Source organism: Triturus cristatus, chromosome 7 (assembly GCF_964204655.1).
Source record: "Triturus cristatus chromosome 7, aTriCri1.1, whole genome shotgun sequence".
In the NCBI taxonomy this organism is placed as follows: Eukaryota; Metazoa; Chordata; class Amphibia; order Caudata; family Salamandridae; genus Triturus; species Triturus cristatus.
Genome location: NC_140590.1, coordinates 382,918,712 through 382,933,167, shown reverse-complemented (window position 1 = coordinate 382,933,167; position 14,456 = coordinate 382,918,712). Strand labels below are relative to the sequence as shown.

General features: G+C 47.0%; 1 protein-coding gene across 2 annotated transcripts in view; it reads left to right on the top strand.

Annotated features, from left to right (window-relative positions):
• The first annotated feature begins 749 nt into the window (after positions 1 to 749).
• LOC146809738 (uncharacterized) overlaps positions 750 to 14,456 on the top strand; it is a 32,209-nt gene continuing 18,502 nt past the window's right edge. Inside the window, exons 1-2 of one of the 2 annotated variants that reach the window (XR_014966482.1) lie at positions 779 to 908; positions 6,353 to 6,482. Coding sequence is in view for 1 of the 2 variants with exons in the window: in XM_085616595.1 (XP_085472721.1) it covers positions 905 to 908 (4 nt within the window). In the remaining variant the exon portion in view is untranslated. Of the gene's footprint in view, positions 909 to 6,352; positions 6,483 to 14,456 lie in introns of those variants that run through there. The other variant, XM_085616595.1, reaches the window with a different exon arrangement.

Sequence of the window (14,456 nt, the reverse complement as noted above, 5' to 3'; positions counted from 1 at the left end):
CGCTATACAAATGCCACTTAACATACCATAATATAGAGTGGCTCTCGACATTCTCATAGTCTGGAACCGAACAGTGGAAACAAATAAGTGCAAAAAAGAAAAAGCAAGGCAACAGACTTTCTCCATCTAACAATTCGGAATGTCATCCCCAAATCCATTGGGACCGCCACAATCCTGCTCCAATTTAGGGCACAGTCATACACCGCCCCCCTCTTGTCGTGATGAAGTAATACTCTACATCTGCTCTCAGTAACCAAATACCCCTACAATCACTCAACGGTATCTTTCCTTTTGACCCGGTAACACGCTACGCTGCCCAAGTTTGTACTACAAAAATACCCCATACATGCACAAGATACGGATTAGCTGTAAAATGTCAGTTGTTTGAACATAGGTACAGAGAAAGTATCAAATAACACAACTGTACATAAAAGTGTACAGATAATTACAAGTTTCTCGATCTTCCAAAATCTTAGCCTATGGGTAGTATTTTTCTGTGAGAAAGGTGGCCACCCTAAGACATCACAATTGGGGGAAATGTACACATAATGAATTGATGCATTTCCTTTTACCTCCTTCCCTAGCCTAGTGCACGGTACAGTTACTTTCTCCTCTTACACCTTCTCCCTATAATGTATTTGCTTTGTTAAAGCTCGTTTTATTTGTCCCAGCAATCGTGGTGGTTTTAGGAAACACCACATGCGCTTTCGAAGGCCAGAGATAATGCCGCAGCGGGGGAACCAGCGTGCTGAAGCAGCGTTTCCAGCCGGACCAGATTGGAGGTTGCGCCTTTCCTGTGCCTCGGCCAGGGCAACGGGGGCGGGCTCCGGAGGAGGGGCTTCTGGGCGCAGATTTGCTGCAGCACTGCGGGGAAGGAGGCGTTAAACTGAAGACAGTAGCAGCGATGAGTATGTAATTCCACATATTTACTTAATTTGCTGTACTCGCTGCTGTCGCTGACCATAACAAACATCATGTTCAAAATATTATATGATGGAGTTATTCTGCAGTCATGCAAACATTGAAATTAATTCAGAATTGCCACGGGCACAACCAAGCGAAGTTTTTTAAACAAGCCTTTATTTATAGATGTGAAATATGGCTTTCTTTTTACACCCATACTTACGAGAGGACGCCGGAAAACTACGCTCTTTGTATATTTATTGACGGTTCGGACCGTGTACCTGTGTTTTTAGGCAGCTCTCGTCTGAGAAATCAGTTTCATTGAAGTTAGGGTGACGAATTGTATTTCTTTATTGATTTGACAAGTTTCATCAGGTAAGGCAGACCCCGAGTGATAACCGAACACTTTGGAAATACCGGGAAAGATGAAATATCACAATGTCCACAGGTATACCGGTAATAGAATACGTACGTGCTCATAAGTGTCTTGTGCAATATTGCTCCCACATGTACGCAGCGCTGTACTTAACTGTGGTAAAAGGATCTATCTAAATTTTATGTCAAGACCGGAGGCTCCTATTATGCTTTCTTATCTTGCATTTTATTAAACAGCAGGCAAGATAAGTGAGAAACTACAGTTCCCAGGGGCCCAGGAAGACGAACTGGCCAATGGGAACACAAAAAAAAAGAGAGTTAGGAACCAATCATGAACAACCTTATCCGTAAAACGTCACTTCTGACTGCGCAGCTTCCTCTTTTCTTGCTGCTCGCAGTCAGATAAGTGACTTCTCCGACTTTTTTCATAACTGCTTATTATTGTTAATCTTTGTTGTGGTAATTCTACTATTATGCGCTAATTGTTAGAATCACACTCGCGCTCTTGAGCGCTGCTCCCCTCTGTCTTCCGCGATATCGCGTTCTGCTCTTTTCCCCCTCGCGGGTTTCACCCCGTGGTTCAGGCCGGCGCGCGCTTCCCGCCTCGTTTCCCTGGGTGCTCGCGCTTACCGTCAACGGCCTCCACACGCGCGCTGCTGTTTACTTTGCCCCCTTCAACTCTTCCAATTTAGCGCTGCTCGCGTTTGTGCGTTTCAGGCCGTTTCAGCGCTTCAGCTCCTCCACTCCCGACTGCCGTTCTGAGCTCCGGTCACGCTCGAAGGCTAGTCACGCCCCCAGGGAGTGTTCTTGGTGCCCCTGTGTCCCTCCTACTGCCTGTTAACCCTTTCTTGCCTTGTATTTCCTGTTTTTTCGTCAGTGGTATGGAGTTAGACAGCTCCCCAGAGCAGGTTCAGCTCAATGAGGAAGGCGGAGCCTTCAAACATGATTTAAATAAATTTACTAATTCCTCAGTGGAGAATGCTGTGGAGGCATCCATGAGGCGCATGTCAAAGGGCATTGAGAATTCCATGTTAAGTCTCTTGTCCAAAGCACTGGCCCAGTCTGCGGGGGATAGCAGATCAAAAAAGGTGGTTTCCTCTGTTTCTTCTCATGCTTCCAAATCTGCGTCATTGCTGACTGGCGAGGTTCCCTCGCGCTTGAATGAGGACCTTGTTCTTCCCAGGCCTCCTTCTAAGGAGGGTACTTTAGGTACCGAGGGCAAACGCAAACACAAATCCAAGCATGCAGAATTACCCCAAAAATGTATTATTTCCACCATTTTGGACACAGTTGACGACATGGCTGACGCAGATGATCCCTTTGGTCTCTATGATTTTCTGACCCTCCCTCTCCTCCTTCCAAAAAATCTAAACTGGATTCTTTTGCTTTTGAACCAGTGGTTGATTCCGAGGGTGTCCCTATGTTCGATCCCTCGTTAATACGTCATCCCAACTCCACTGAATGGTTGCCTGTCTCCCATTACATTTCCGCCAAACCCTCCTTGCCCGAAAAGATTACCATGGTCCCTGCTATCGACCAACCCTTACTTACCTTCTTCTCTAAATTTGGTAAGGACCCGCGTAAAGGAGTGGACAAAGCCTGGTCCACTTGTCAGGATAAACTCCTTCATGTGGTGGGTCCTTTGGCGCGCATCTTCGATATGGCCAAGACTGCTCGCTTAGAAGGCGCTGATTTATCAGCTGAGGATGTCTCTTTGTGGGTCCAACGCGCCTTCTGTCTGCTTGGGGACGCCAATGCCGCCATCACTCACGAGCGCCGTAAAGGCCTGCTGATCAAGTTGGACCCCAAGTTGGCCAACTTAGCCCCTCAGGATCCGGGCAGTAAAGCTAACGGCCTTCTCTTCGGAGAATCTCTAATAAAAGATCTTAGCAGATTCGTGTCCACTTTCGCGTCTCTAGACAAGGTGCAGCAATCTATAAAAAAGGTTTTTTCTCCCTGGGTTTTTGGACGGGCCGGCAGAGGCAGGGGTCGGTCTTCCGGCCGTCCCTATCACAACCAAGGCTCCAGGGGATCTTCCTCTTCCACCCAGGAATACAAGCCTCAATTCTACCCTCAGCGGGGTAGGGGTTTCCGAGGTCGAGGCCAGAGGGGTTATCGCAACAACAACTTCAACCAGCAAGGTAGGTCCCCCTGTGGGAGGCCGCTTAAAACTGTTTCTTCCAAAGTGGCAAACGATCACCTCCGATCCTTGGGTACTAAATACAGTTCAAGGCTATCTTATAGAGCTTTATTCGCCGCCTTCCCAAACTATGTTCCCCCCTCCTCTAGTTTTTTCAGAAAGCATGGCTTCTCTGATCTCGTCGGAGATCCACGCCCTTCTCCAGAAACGAGCCATTCAAATCGCTCCTTTCGATCCTACGGGTTTCCTAAGTTCCATTTTTCTCGTTCGAAAAAAGAACAAAAAACTTCGTCAAGTGATCAACCTGAAATGGTTCAACCAGTTTGTAGTTTACCGCCACTTCAAGATGGAGACCATTCTTTACTTAAGGGACACCCTTCGTGCAAACAATTGGATGGTACGATTGGACTTACAAGACGCTTACCTCACGGTTCCCATCCATCCTTCTCATTCCTAATTCCTTCAATTCCAGTGGTCGGACGTAACCTATCGTTTCACCTCTCTTCCTTTCGGCCTTTCCTCCGCACCCTGGTGCTTCACAAAACTTTTGAAACCAGCGGTAGCGTTTCTACGATCCCTCGGGATCAGACTGATCATTTACTTGGACGACATTTTGATCGTGAATTCAGACAAACAACTCCTTCTGTCTCAACTCGGCACCACTCAAGCTTTGCTGTTGGATCTGGGTTTCCTCCTCAATCTCGAAAAATCTATGCTTATCCCGTCCCAGAACATCGAGTTCTTGGGTTTTCTAGTGGATTCTGCGGCTGCCTCTCTTCTCCTTCCTCAGTCAAAAGTTTCGACAAGGCGGAAATTTCTTCCCGTCCTTCGGACCTCTTTCATCTCTCTAAGATCACTGGCGAGAATAGTCGGTCTCCTTTCTGCGTCCATCCAAGCCATCTTTCCGGGCCCCCTCCATTATCGAGCCCTTTAACGTCTAAAGATCAGACACCTTCGCCAGAGCTTGGCTTACGCCGACCTTATCGTCTTAGATCAAGAATCACGCGAAGAACTTCAATGGTGGATCGACCATTTAGATGCGTGGAACGGGGGCGCACTATCTTCGCTTCGGCCCCAGATCTTGTGTTAGAATCAGATGCAAGCCTAGCGGGTTGGGGCGCCCGCTGTGGTCCAAACTCGACTGGTGGTACATGGTCTCGAGAGGAGTCAAAATTGCACATCAACTGTTTAGAGATGCTTGCACGTTCCTTTGCAATCCAAAGCCTCTCAAAGAACAGAGTTCGATGTTCCATCCTCCTTCGCATGGACAATGTTTCTGCGGTTCGTTACATCAACCATCTCGGCGGTACCAAATCCAAACCCCTAGCGGAATTAGCAAAGAGCCTTTGGGAATACTGTCTGTCGAACCAACTTTCCTTGACGGCGGAATATCTTCCGGGAAATCTCAATTCGGTGGCAGACTGGCATTCTCGATATCTTCGAGATTCCAGCGACTGGAAGCTGCTGCCATCCGTCTCCCGATCTCTTTCTCTCAAATGGGGTCCTTTTTATATAGACCTCTTCGCTTCCCGTCTCAACTCTCAGTTACCCCACTTTTTCAGTTGGCGTCCAGATCCTTCAGCCCTTACGACGGATGCTTTTCTTCAAGACTGGTCTCTTCACCTCAACTATGCCTTTCCTCCTTTCCTCATGATCAACAGGGTCCTGTCCCAGGTGCGCCGTCAGTCAACATCCCTAGTCCTGGTCGTCCCGTTCTGGCAATCTCAGATTTGGTTTCCGTCTCTTTTGGAGATGGCTGAGGACTTTCCAGTTCTTCTTCCAACGTGCGAGGACTTACTCCTCAATCCCCTGGGTCAGCCTCACAGCCTCATCCTGAACAATTCTCTAGTTTTGTCCGCCTGGAAAGTTTCCGGTCTGCCCCTTCTGACATACTCCTTTCGCAGGAAGCTTCTCTCTTTATCAGCAAAGCCTGGGCCCCCGGGAACTCAAAAGCTTACAAGTCCGCTTGGTCTCTTTGGGCAAGCTGGTGCCTGGAAAGGCATGTCGATCCCCTTTCAGCCCCTCTAAATTTCGTAGTCAATTTCTTGGCTTCTGAAGCTAGTGCGGGTAAGTCTTACAGAACTGTTAATCTATACAGGTCTGCCATTTCCCTCAACCATTCTCCTATCGACGGCAAACCAGTTGGCGCTCACCCCTTAATATGTAGCCTTCTGAAGGGAGTTTGTTGTTCCAAACCTCCGTTGGCTAAGTATTCCAGTTTATGGGATGTTTGTGTAGTGCTCAAGTTGTTTTCTGACTGGCCAGACAATGCTTCTCTTTCTCTAAAGATGTTATCTGCTAAACTTACCATGCTTTTGTGCCTTGTTTCCATTAATCGCGTCTCTGATGTTAAAGCGTTAGATATTTCTAATCGTCAATTTTCTCCTACAGGTGTTGTGTTTCAGATTCATAGACGAACTAAAACTAATTTGAATTCTGTGTTTTACCTTTACTTTCCCTCGTATCCCAAACTATGCATAGGTCAATGTCTTAAAATGTATGAACAAAGGACTGCTGATCTCAGAATGCCTTCTCGTTCCCAGCTCCTCATTTCTTTTCGGAAACCTCACCTTCCTGTTTCTTCTGCTACTCTTGCCCGTTGGGTTATGTCCCTTGCAGGTATTGATGTGTCCGTTTTCGGAGCTCACTCCACCAGGGGAGCCATGGCTTCTAAAGCCTTTTGAGCAGGCTCCCGCCTTTAGGACATCCGGACTAATGATAATGTTTTTCGTATGTTTTATTGCAAACCTATTGATACTGTGGCTTCTTTAGTAGTTGATATGCTTTAAACAAGCATAATAGGAGCCTCCGGTCTTGACATAAAATGTAGATTTCCCTAGTTGTTTTGACGCAAAGTCTTAATTTTATTAAAGACACGGAGGCGAGTATTATCCCGCCTCTAGTCCACTAACCTGTGTTCTTCCTCCCTTTCAGCAAATCCAGCCTTGCCACCGGCATCTTCGTAATGGTCCAGTTCATCACCGGATGTGGTCTCCTCATCAGAGCATCTCTCCTTCCGGTTTGGAGTCACCCTAGGAGCATCGGGTTGTTCGTCTTCTCTGGATGGACCTGGTTCAAGAAGTTTGTTCCTGGAATTTGGCGTTCTCGGTAGTTCTGGCAATTATTCCACTGTTTTATGACTTTATCTGATCTGCTCGTCAGTGAAAAGAGGAAGCTGCGCAGTCAGAAGTGACGTTTTCCGGTTAAGGTTGTTCATGATTGGTTCCTAACTCTCGTTTTTTCTGTGTTCCCATTGGCCAGTTGGTTTTCCTGGGCCCCTGGGAACTGTAGTTTCTCACTTATCTTGGCTGCTGTTTAATAAAATGCAAGATAAGAAAGCATAATACTCGCCTCCGTGTCTTTAATAAAATTAAGACTTTCCGTCATAACAACTAGGAAAATCTACATTATTGACTGTGGAAAGGGTGAAAGGCTGAGCCAGTCTGGGCCGGATTTGCTCATGTAACCAGATGGCTCCACGCAGATCAAAGCAGAAAGCCCTCTGCTCACTGTTATGAGTGTTACTGTGGGACAGCTCAGTATTTTATTCTGTACTACGTCACTGAGCAGGCTGGGAATCTTAGGTCTGTACCTCTACCAAGAAACGTGGAAGTTCAAGCCCCTCCATGCTTAGTGCTGTTAGTTGAAATGCCTGCCCTGACTGAAAGTCATCTTAATGATATGGGAATGCTATGTTCTAGGAAGCCACTCTGCAGTGACCCGTGTCCCTGCGCAGAAAGAAACTTCATATCAAGCGAGAAGCTAAAGATGATACCGATAACGTTTCAGCCCCTCTTGCCCCCCTGACCGCCTAGAGCTTACCACTGACTTCTAATAGTTGAGACCGCTAAGCCTAGCAGGAAAGTATCCGTTAAAAAATCTGAAACCCTATCAGGGTCACAAAGCCGGGGATAAACATTTGTCTCCACACCAAACCTCCATATGATGCCAACGGTGACTGCTTTTAGTGCAGACAATCTTCTAGACTGTTGTATACTCCCAGCCACCTCATGAGAACAACATTGAGTCATGGGGCTCTGATGTAAATAAATAAGTCCATTCCACGTAGTTCCTTTATGAAGATTTATTCCAAGTAAGATGTTATACAGGAGAGCCCCACCAGGAGCTACCTTCCTGCTGCTCAACCCTTCCTCCAACTGACTCTCTCATCTAACATTCCATAACCAGCTCTCACACCAACATTCCACTCCACAGACAGACAGGCTGGGCAGCAGGTATAACACATCTCCCTTTCTTAATACCAATAAAATCAACAGCAAAAGAATTACAATAAAACAAATGCATGTACAAGATGGTAGTAATAAATACATGTAAGAGAGGGGCAACATCAATACACGTAGATGGAGAAATACATGTAAACCAAAATAGCAAAAAGATACATGTTTGGAAGAAGTAAAAGAATACGCAATCCAGCAACTGTATCACTCACCACTTCTCCCTTTCTCATACAAAAACAAAATCCGCGCTCACTTAAAACCAAGACTCCAACAAAACCCCCAAAACCAAACAAGCAGGCTGGCCAGGCCAACAAGAGGTAGGAAGCGTCCATACTAAAAGGCGCTACAGGAAACACCAACTAGATAACAGAGAATTAAGTTCCAAAAGAAAAGCAAGCATACACTCCGCTCAGACAGACAATTTGGGCTGCGATGTGTGGCAAGGGCACTTCACATGGAGCATGAACATACCAAGCAGAAACTCCACCACAGCAAAAATTGGGTTGTGAGGTGTGGAAAGGGCACTCCACACTCAACCTGAAGAAAAGTAATCAGAAACTCCACCCAAACCGAAGATTGGGTTGTGATGTGTGAAAAATACGCTCCACACAGAACACGTGTACAATGCACTCTTAAACCAGAAAAAGAAAACGTAATGCGGGTCCGGACCGCAATGAATGTTAAAACTCATTACCAACCCAAAACCACGTAAGAGTGGGAATCATCAACACACTAATATACCAATCATCACTTATATCAATACACCTGACAATATAAGGATGAAGCAGAATAAAATATCAAGCATGAAACAGGAACATTGAAGAAAGTACCAGTACAAAGCAACGTAGAACATCCTACCACAACCCTGATGTGCGAAAGAAGTGTAAGAATAAAGCACAGCATAAAAACAGCAATCATTAAAAAACAAGCACTCAACGGAAACTGAACTGCAAAAAGTGGCAATATGGCATAGAATCAGCATATTCGAAACACAATCAAAGATGCAAAACTTTGACAAAATCATGGAATTCCAAGAGGTAAGAAAATGCACTGCAGAAAAAGAACATGGTAGGTAAGCACAGCAAACAAAATCTCTCACAAGAAATATGACACTGTCCCAAAACAAAAAAAACAAAAAATTAAAACAAATAAAGTAATCACCGTTGTCTGCTTAGGCTTGAAGAACATATGGGAAGAAAATCGGAAGAACACAGTACCTTGTTGGAAGATTCCAAATGTCCTGCATTACACTAAATGAGGATCGGAAAAAACTGGAAGGCAGGTAAGTACATTGCAGTTGAGGTGTGCAATTAAAATTAAAAGAACAGCTACTCTAGAGTGAACAAGGATTGGGCAAATTCAGACCACTGAGAAAAGAAATAGTATACAATATACAGTTCAAAAAACAGGAAACCCAGGAGTCGATCCAGGAGCAGAGTAGAAAATAACTCTGGCAAACTTTGAACTCACTCATAGAGACATGCGAGGCAGTAGAAACCCTTTTTGAAAACGATTGGTTTGTTGTAATTTCCTCAATTGCTGATACTTATCTATGCTTGAGCAAGTAATGAGGAACAGGAGAGCTAAATAAGGATGCAGGCACAAGCGGAAAGCGTTGTGGAGAATTCTTCGACTCCAAAGTGATTTCCTTGAAGAAAACATCGTGGTTGGCAGAACATGGTTGGCAAAGGCACGGATAGAGCACATTACGCTCCATTAACGACCATGCAAAAATGCTTGCCAATCCAAAGATGGAGGTACGCACGGTGACGCTGCGCCAGATGGCTCCCGGCATCACCGTGCTCGAAGGCGTTTCTACCAGCAGGAACACATCACAGAAGAACAACGAAGGCATGGCTGGACAGCTGGAAACAAGTACGGCTGCTCGTGCTGTGCGTGTGCGCTGTGCACTCGTGCAAAATTCAAAATGTAAGACAGCGGTTAAACTGCCACAGCAAAGCCACACGCAGCAGAAATGAGTAGCATAAACTACAAAGTACCCACAAATAATGATGGCAAAGGCATGATGACTCAAACAAACATACACGCTCACCAGGGGTGCCGGTCACATGACTCCTGTCAGACCGAGGATGGAGTGAGACCTGCCAATGAGGAACAGCTGACATCTGAAGGAGGAGGAATGCCATGACCACCCTGGTAAAAGACCCTCTTCATGATCCTCCCGTATGTTTTTCACCACTCTGGGAATTAACTGAAATAGTGGAAAACAATAAAGAATAACTGGGGCCAAGGAATCGACAGAGCATCTATCGCCCAGGCTCTCTGGGATGAAATAAGACTGCAAAAGTGAGGAAATATCTAACTATGGCAGACTTCTCTGTGATTGTTTGGAAGAGAAGCAGACAGAGACACAAAGCAAGCTAACTCTCCTCCCTCGGATGATACACCACTGAGACAAACAGGAGATTATCTTCCGCTCAAAGGCAAATCTCCAGAGAACGGGGTGAAAGGGACAAAGCCCCTAATTCTCCCTTGGCCGTTAATATAAGACCAATTGGTTGTCGGTCTGGACACAAACTGCCTGATGATGTGTTAATGGGGAGATGTGAAGGAGAGTCATCTGTCCTGCAGCCAATTCCTTTCGTTTGGAAGATGTTCCTATCTCCTTTTTGTTCCACCTGCCCTGGACGTTCTCATTTTTCAGAATTAACTCCACAACTAATCTTGCTAGCATCTGTTGGCAATCTTAACGGGGTGGGGTAGTGTTGGAACTGGCAGTGTCTGATTGGTTGAAGGGACGCCCCCCCAGCCAGGCAGAACTACTGCTCTCGTCAAGGGCAGGTGATTACACTTGCTGTATAACCCGTGCTCACCCTTGGGAAGCTTGGCTCTCAGCAGTCAGGCTCACTACAAGGGCAATGTGTAAAGCAAAGGCACAGCAGCCGCTCGCGCTAAATACACTGAACGTCACAAACAAGACTTCACACAGGATGTATGCAAAAACTTTTATATTTAACACACATATTTAATCATCATAATATTACCAACACATACTTTTGGGCATAAAACACATCTGGAAATATTACTAGCAGTACCAGGCCCACTCATATTGGTATGATACCACTATTATGCACACTATGGTCAATTCCTAATCTAACTACCTCCCTTCCCCCCCAATTGAGAGAGAGCACCCTTGTGCGGTGCACGATATCAAAACTATACACGTACACGAAAATAGAACACTTTTTAGCACCACCGTGAGCCGGAGCCACGCAGGAAGACCCAATGTCAAAAGGTACTGTGCTTTTGGCAGCAATCAATGTATAATGTGGCACTGCTGGCCAGTGTTGTGAATCACAGACGGTCCACACCCAATCACTTCCACTCACTCTGCACCACTACATGGTGCAACAGGTATCAGCCAGTCCATACGGCATGCTCTTACACACGCATACATACTCAGCACCCCAATGCGGTGCCAGGGGTAACCAGCAGGTCAATGGTTCACCCTCTGCAGACTCCCTGCCACAAACATCCTTCCACCCTCTAGTTCACCCCGATTGTTCTATACCCACGAATGGAATATAACCAACCCCTTCTCTCAGACACTGGGGTGTACGAGGCCAAAGTCACACTGTCTGGGTCATCGATAAGCCGGTGGCAGTTTTAATTAGGAGATGGACGAAAAAAAGGGAAAGGTTAGCAGCCACTCAGGAAGTTCACCCACAGGTCTCAAATCACAAAGGATTCACGCAGTGAATTGACCCGCTTCCGAACTGTCTCAGAAGCATTAATTCAACCCACTGAATCTCTCACGCTACTACCTGGCACCAAGACGTCTCTGGGAGGGTCCAAGTGTGGAGAGGGCAGTTGGTCCGCCGCGATGATGGTCACAAGGGAACAACCAATGAATGGGGAGTAACATGGTAGCCTCTCGATGTGATGAGGTGCTCCAATCGGTTCACGATGATCCAGGTTGTGCCCAGGCAATCAAGACACTTTACTTGGCCCTCGTTGGTATGAGTCCCACCAAGCACTTCAGATTTCAAACACAGTGAGTTGCAAATTCCGTTCCTCCCGGGAAAGGAGGCACAAGGATTGGTGCACATTGTGATGGATTGCACCAGGCTCTTCCAGTCAGACACAGCGAAGCGATGCAATTCCATCCCTCCGTACCTCCCTGGAAAGGAGGCACCACGTAGAGAGCACGATGATACAGCTGCACTTGACCAGCCCAGTCTCACACACAGGCGCCAGTTCAGCAGAGCCACATGAGGTAGAATGAGGCACTATTCTGGGTACTCTCCCGCCTCTGATGAACGTACCCTGTGAATCGAACACCGCACGCAATGAGCATGCAGTAGGCGTGCCGCATGAGAGAAATGCTGCACAATCGAAGAAACGGGCCATGCAGGGTCCCGCAATCAGTGAATCCATTTACCATCAACTAGATGCTTATGAATGTCGGGATCTCTGCAGTACAGGAACCACTCGTCTTAGATGCAGGTACGATTTCTGGGGCTTCGCAGTAGGCAATCCTGTCTCCAGGCACAAGTCTTAGTGCCACGCTTGCACCCCGCTATCAGTTGAGATTCAGTAGCCATGGTGGGCACTTGAGATGGCATTGCTCTCCAGATGTCACAGGTAGATGGTGTAGGTCCCTTGCGGAAGATCTTTGATGTCCCTGAGAACTCCAAAAGAACAGGAGGCCCTTGGTCGGGGCCTTGAAGAGCACATTTCAGGGCACCACACTACAGCAGGTCCTTGGCCAAGGCCACCCTCGTTTTGGATAGTTATCCTCTATGTGCACAACATAGTCCTCTGACAATGTGCACCACGCAGTCCGGGTTCTCCGGTTCCAGGTCTCCACAAGCGTATCTCACCCCTTGCTGAACGATGTCATCTGTACTCATACTGTCTTGTGTCTTTGAAGTTCGGTGTGGTTTAGGGGTTTTCGCTTCGAACAAAGATGTCTCCCCTAAATTATAGGCCTGTCTGCCATGGGGTTGTCTAAATAATCTTTAGTTGGGCCATGATCCGGCCTCTAGAGATTAAGTGTCACAACCTCTATCTTCAATCCATCCCATTCAGCCCTCAATAACAGAGGTCTGCCATTCCCATGGGAGGCCTATAGTTCATGGTTGTCGATTGGGTAATGCACAGGTGTGCTCCCTTGACCCCTGGTGTACACTCAAGTCAGACACCACGGTCCCTGAGAGTCTTGGAGCATAGAAATGTCCATATTCTATAAGTGGCATTTCTAAGCGAGTCATGCCAAAACCCACTTTACCAATGGAAAGGGTTTTGCTCTGCAAGTCCTCTGATATAAAACATCATGAGGCTGCTCCACTGCAGTCCACTATTGCAGTCTGAAATAATGTCAACAACTTCCCCATCTCAACCTATGGCAGAGTAGGCCTCATATGTAGTGAAAACACCCACAGATATTCCTCACTACCTGGGCACACGTGTGCTATTGAAAACGGTCGCAGGATGCTTGTTTCTGGTCCAGGGAAGACTTGGCTTGGCAGTTCGGGCTGGGCTGTTCCCAGTGGGAGCAGGGTCAAGACAGATTTGCCTATGGCTGGGTCTAACATGGAATGGCGTGGCGTGCAAACAAATGATGGATTTAACCCAGATCTGTGACTGGGTGTGAATTTTTGATTAATTCAGAATTCCGTCCATCATCTGTTCTTTTTGCATTTGTCGCCCTAAGTGGGAAGGATATCCCCAGACGTGGGCCCCATGCTCGCTACACCACCAGATTCATGCTAGCCTGGCTGGTGAAGGGTGGTACCCCAAAACTGGTCCAAGGATTCTTGTTTCTGGTCCAGGAAAGACTTGGCCTGGCAGTTCGGACTGGACTGTTCCCAGTGGGAGCAGGGTCAAGACTGATTTGCATATGGCTGGGTCTAAACTGGATTGGCGTGGTGTGCAAAAAAATGATGGATTTAACCCAGATCTGTGACTGGGGGTGAATGTTTGATTAAATCGGCATTCCGTCCATCATCTGTTCTTTTTGCGTCTGATGTAATGTCAACCACTTCCCTATGTTAACCTATGGTAGAGCAGGCCTCATATATAGTGAAAACATCCATAGGTATTCCTCACTAACTGGGCGCATGTGCGCTATTGTGCACACGACCTGCATTGGCAGGAGGGACACATAGTTCCCAGGACCAGTGGTGCAAGTCCGCCTGCCCAAGTCTGCACAGCAGACTGGACATGGGTTTAACTAATACGTGTGTCTGTGTGCATGCACAAGCATGCATTGGCAGGTGGCACATGCAATCAGGGGCACCATAAGTGTGGGTGCATACTCACAGCGGCCTGCAATGGCACGCTGCCCATGAGTTCACTCATGATAGATACCAGTGCGCATCCACTGGTCTGCATTGACAGAACGGCCGTGTTTCACCACTTGCCAACAGGGATAGGAAGGGCATGCGCGCTATCACGCATATTTACAGTGTGCTGAGCCTGGAGGCCCCTTAAGGGTATCAGCAAAACGTAGTCAGAAAAAGCAAAAAAGTTCAGGGAACGCTTCCTGATGAGTATCAGGTCAAACAGGTGCCCCCCCAGCCGAAAGTGGGGAGGATCTACCCAGCATTCAGGTAGTTCTCCTCCCTAAGGCAGAAGAACCTAGATAGGCCATCAAAATTGGAGTGGTCAACCCCTGGTTGGTGTTCCATTCTAAAGTCCATCCCCTGTAAGGAAATGGACTACCTCAGTAGTTTTGAATTCTCACCCCTCATCAGCATTACCCACTAGAGGGGCCTTTGAACCAAGAAGTGTGTGCCAAACAAGTATGGCTGCAACTTCTTCAGGGCCCAGACCAC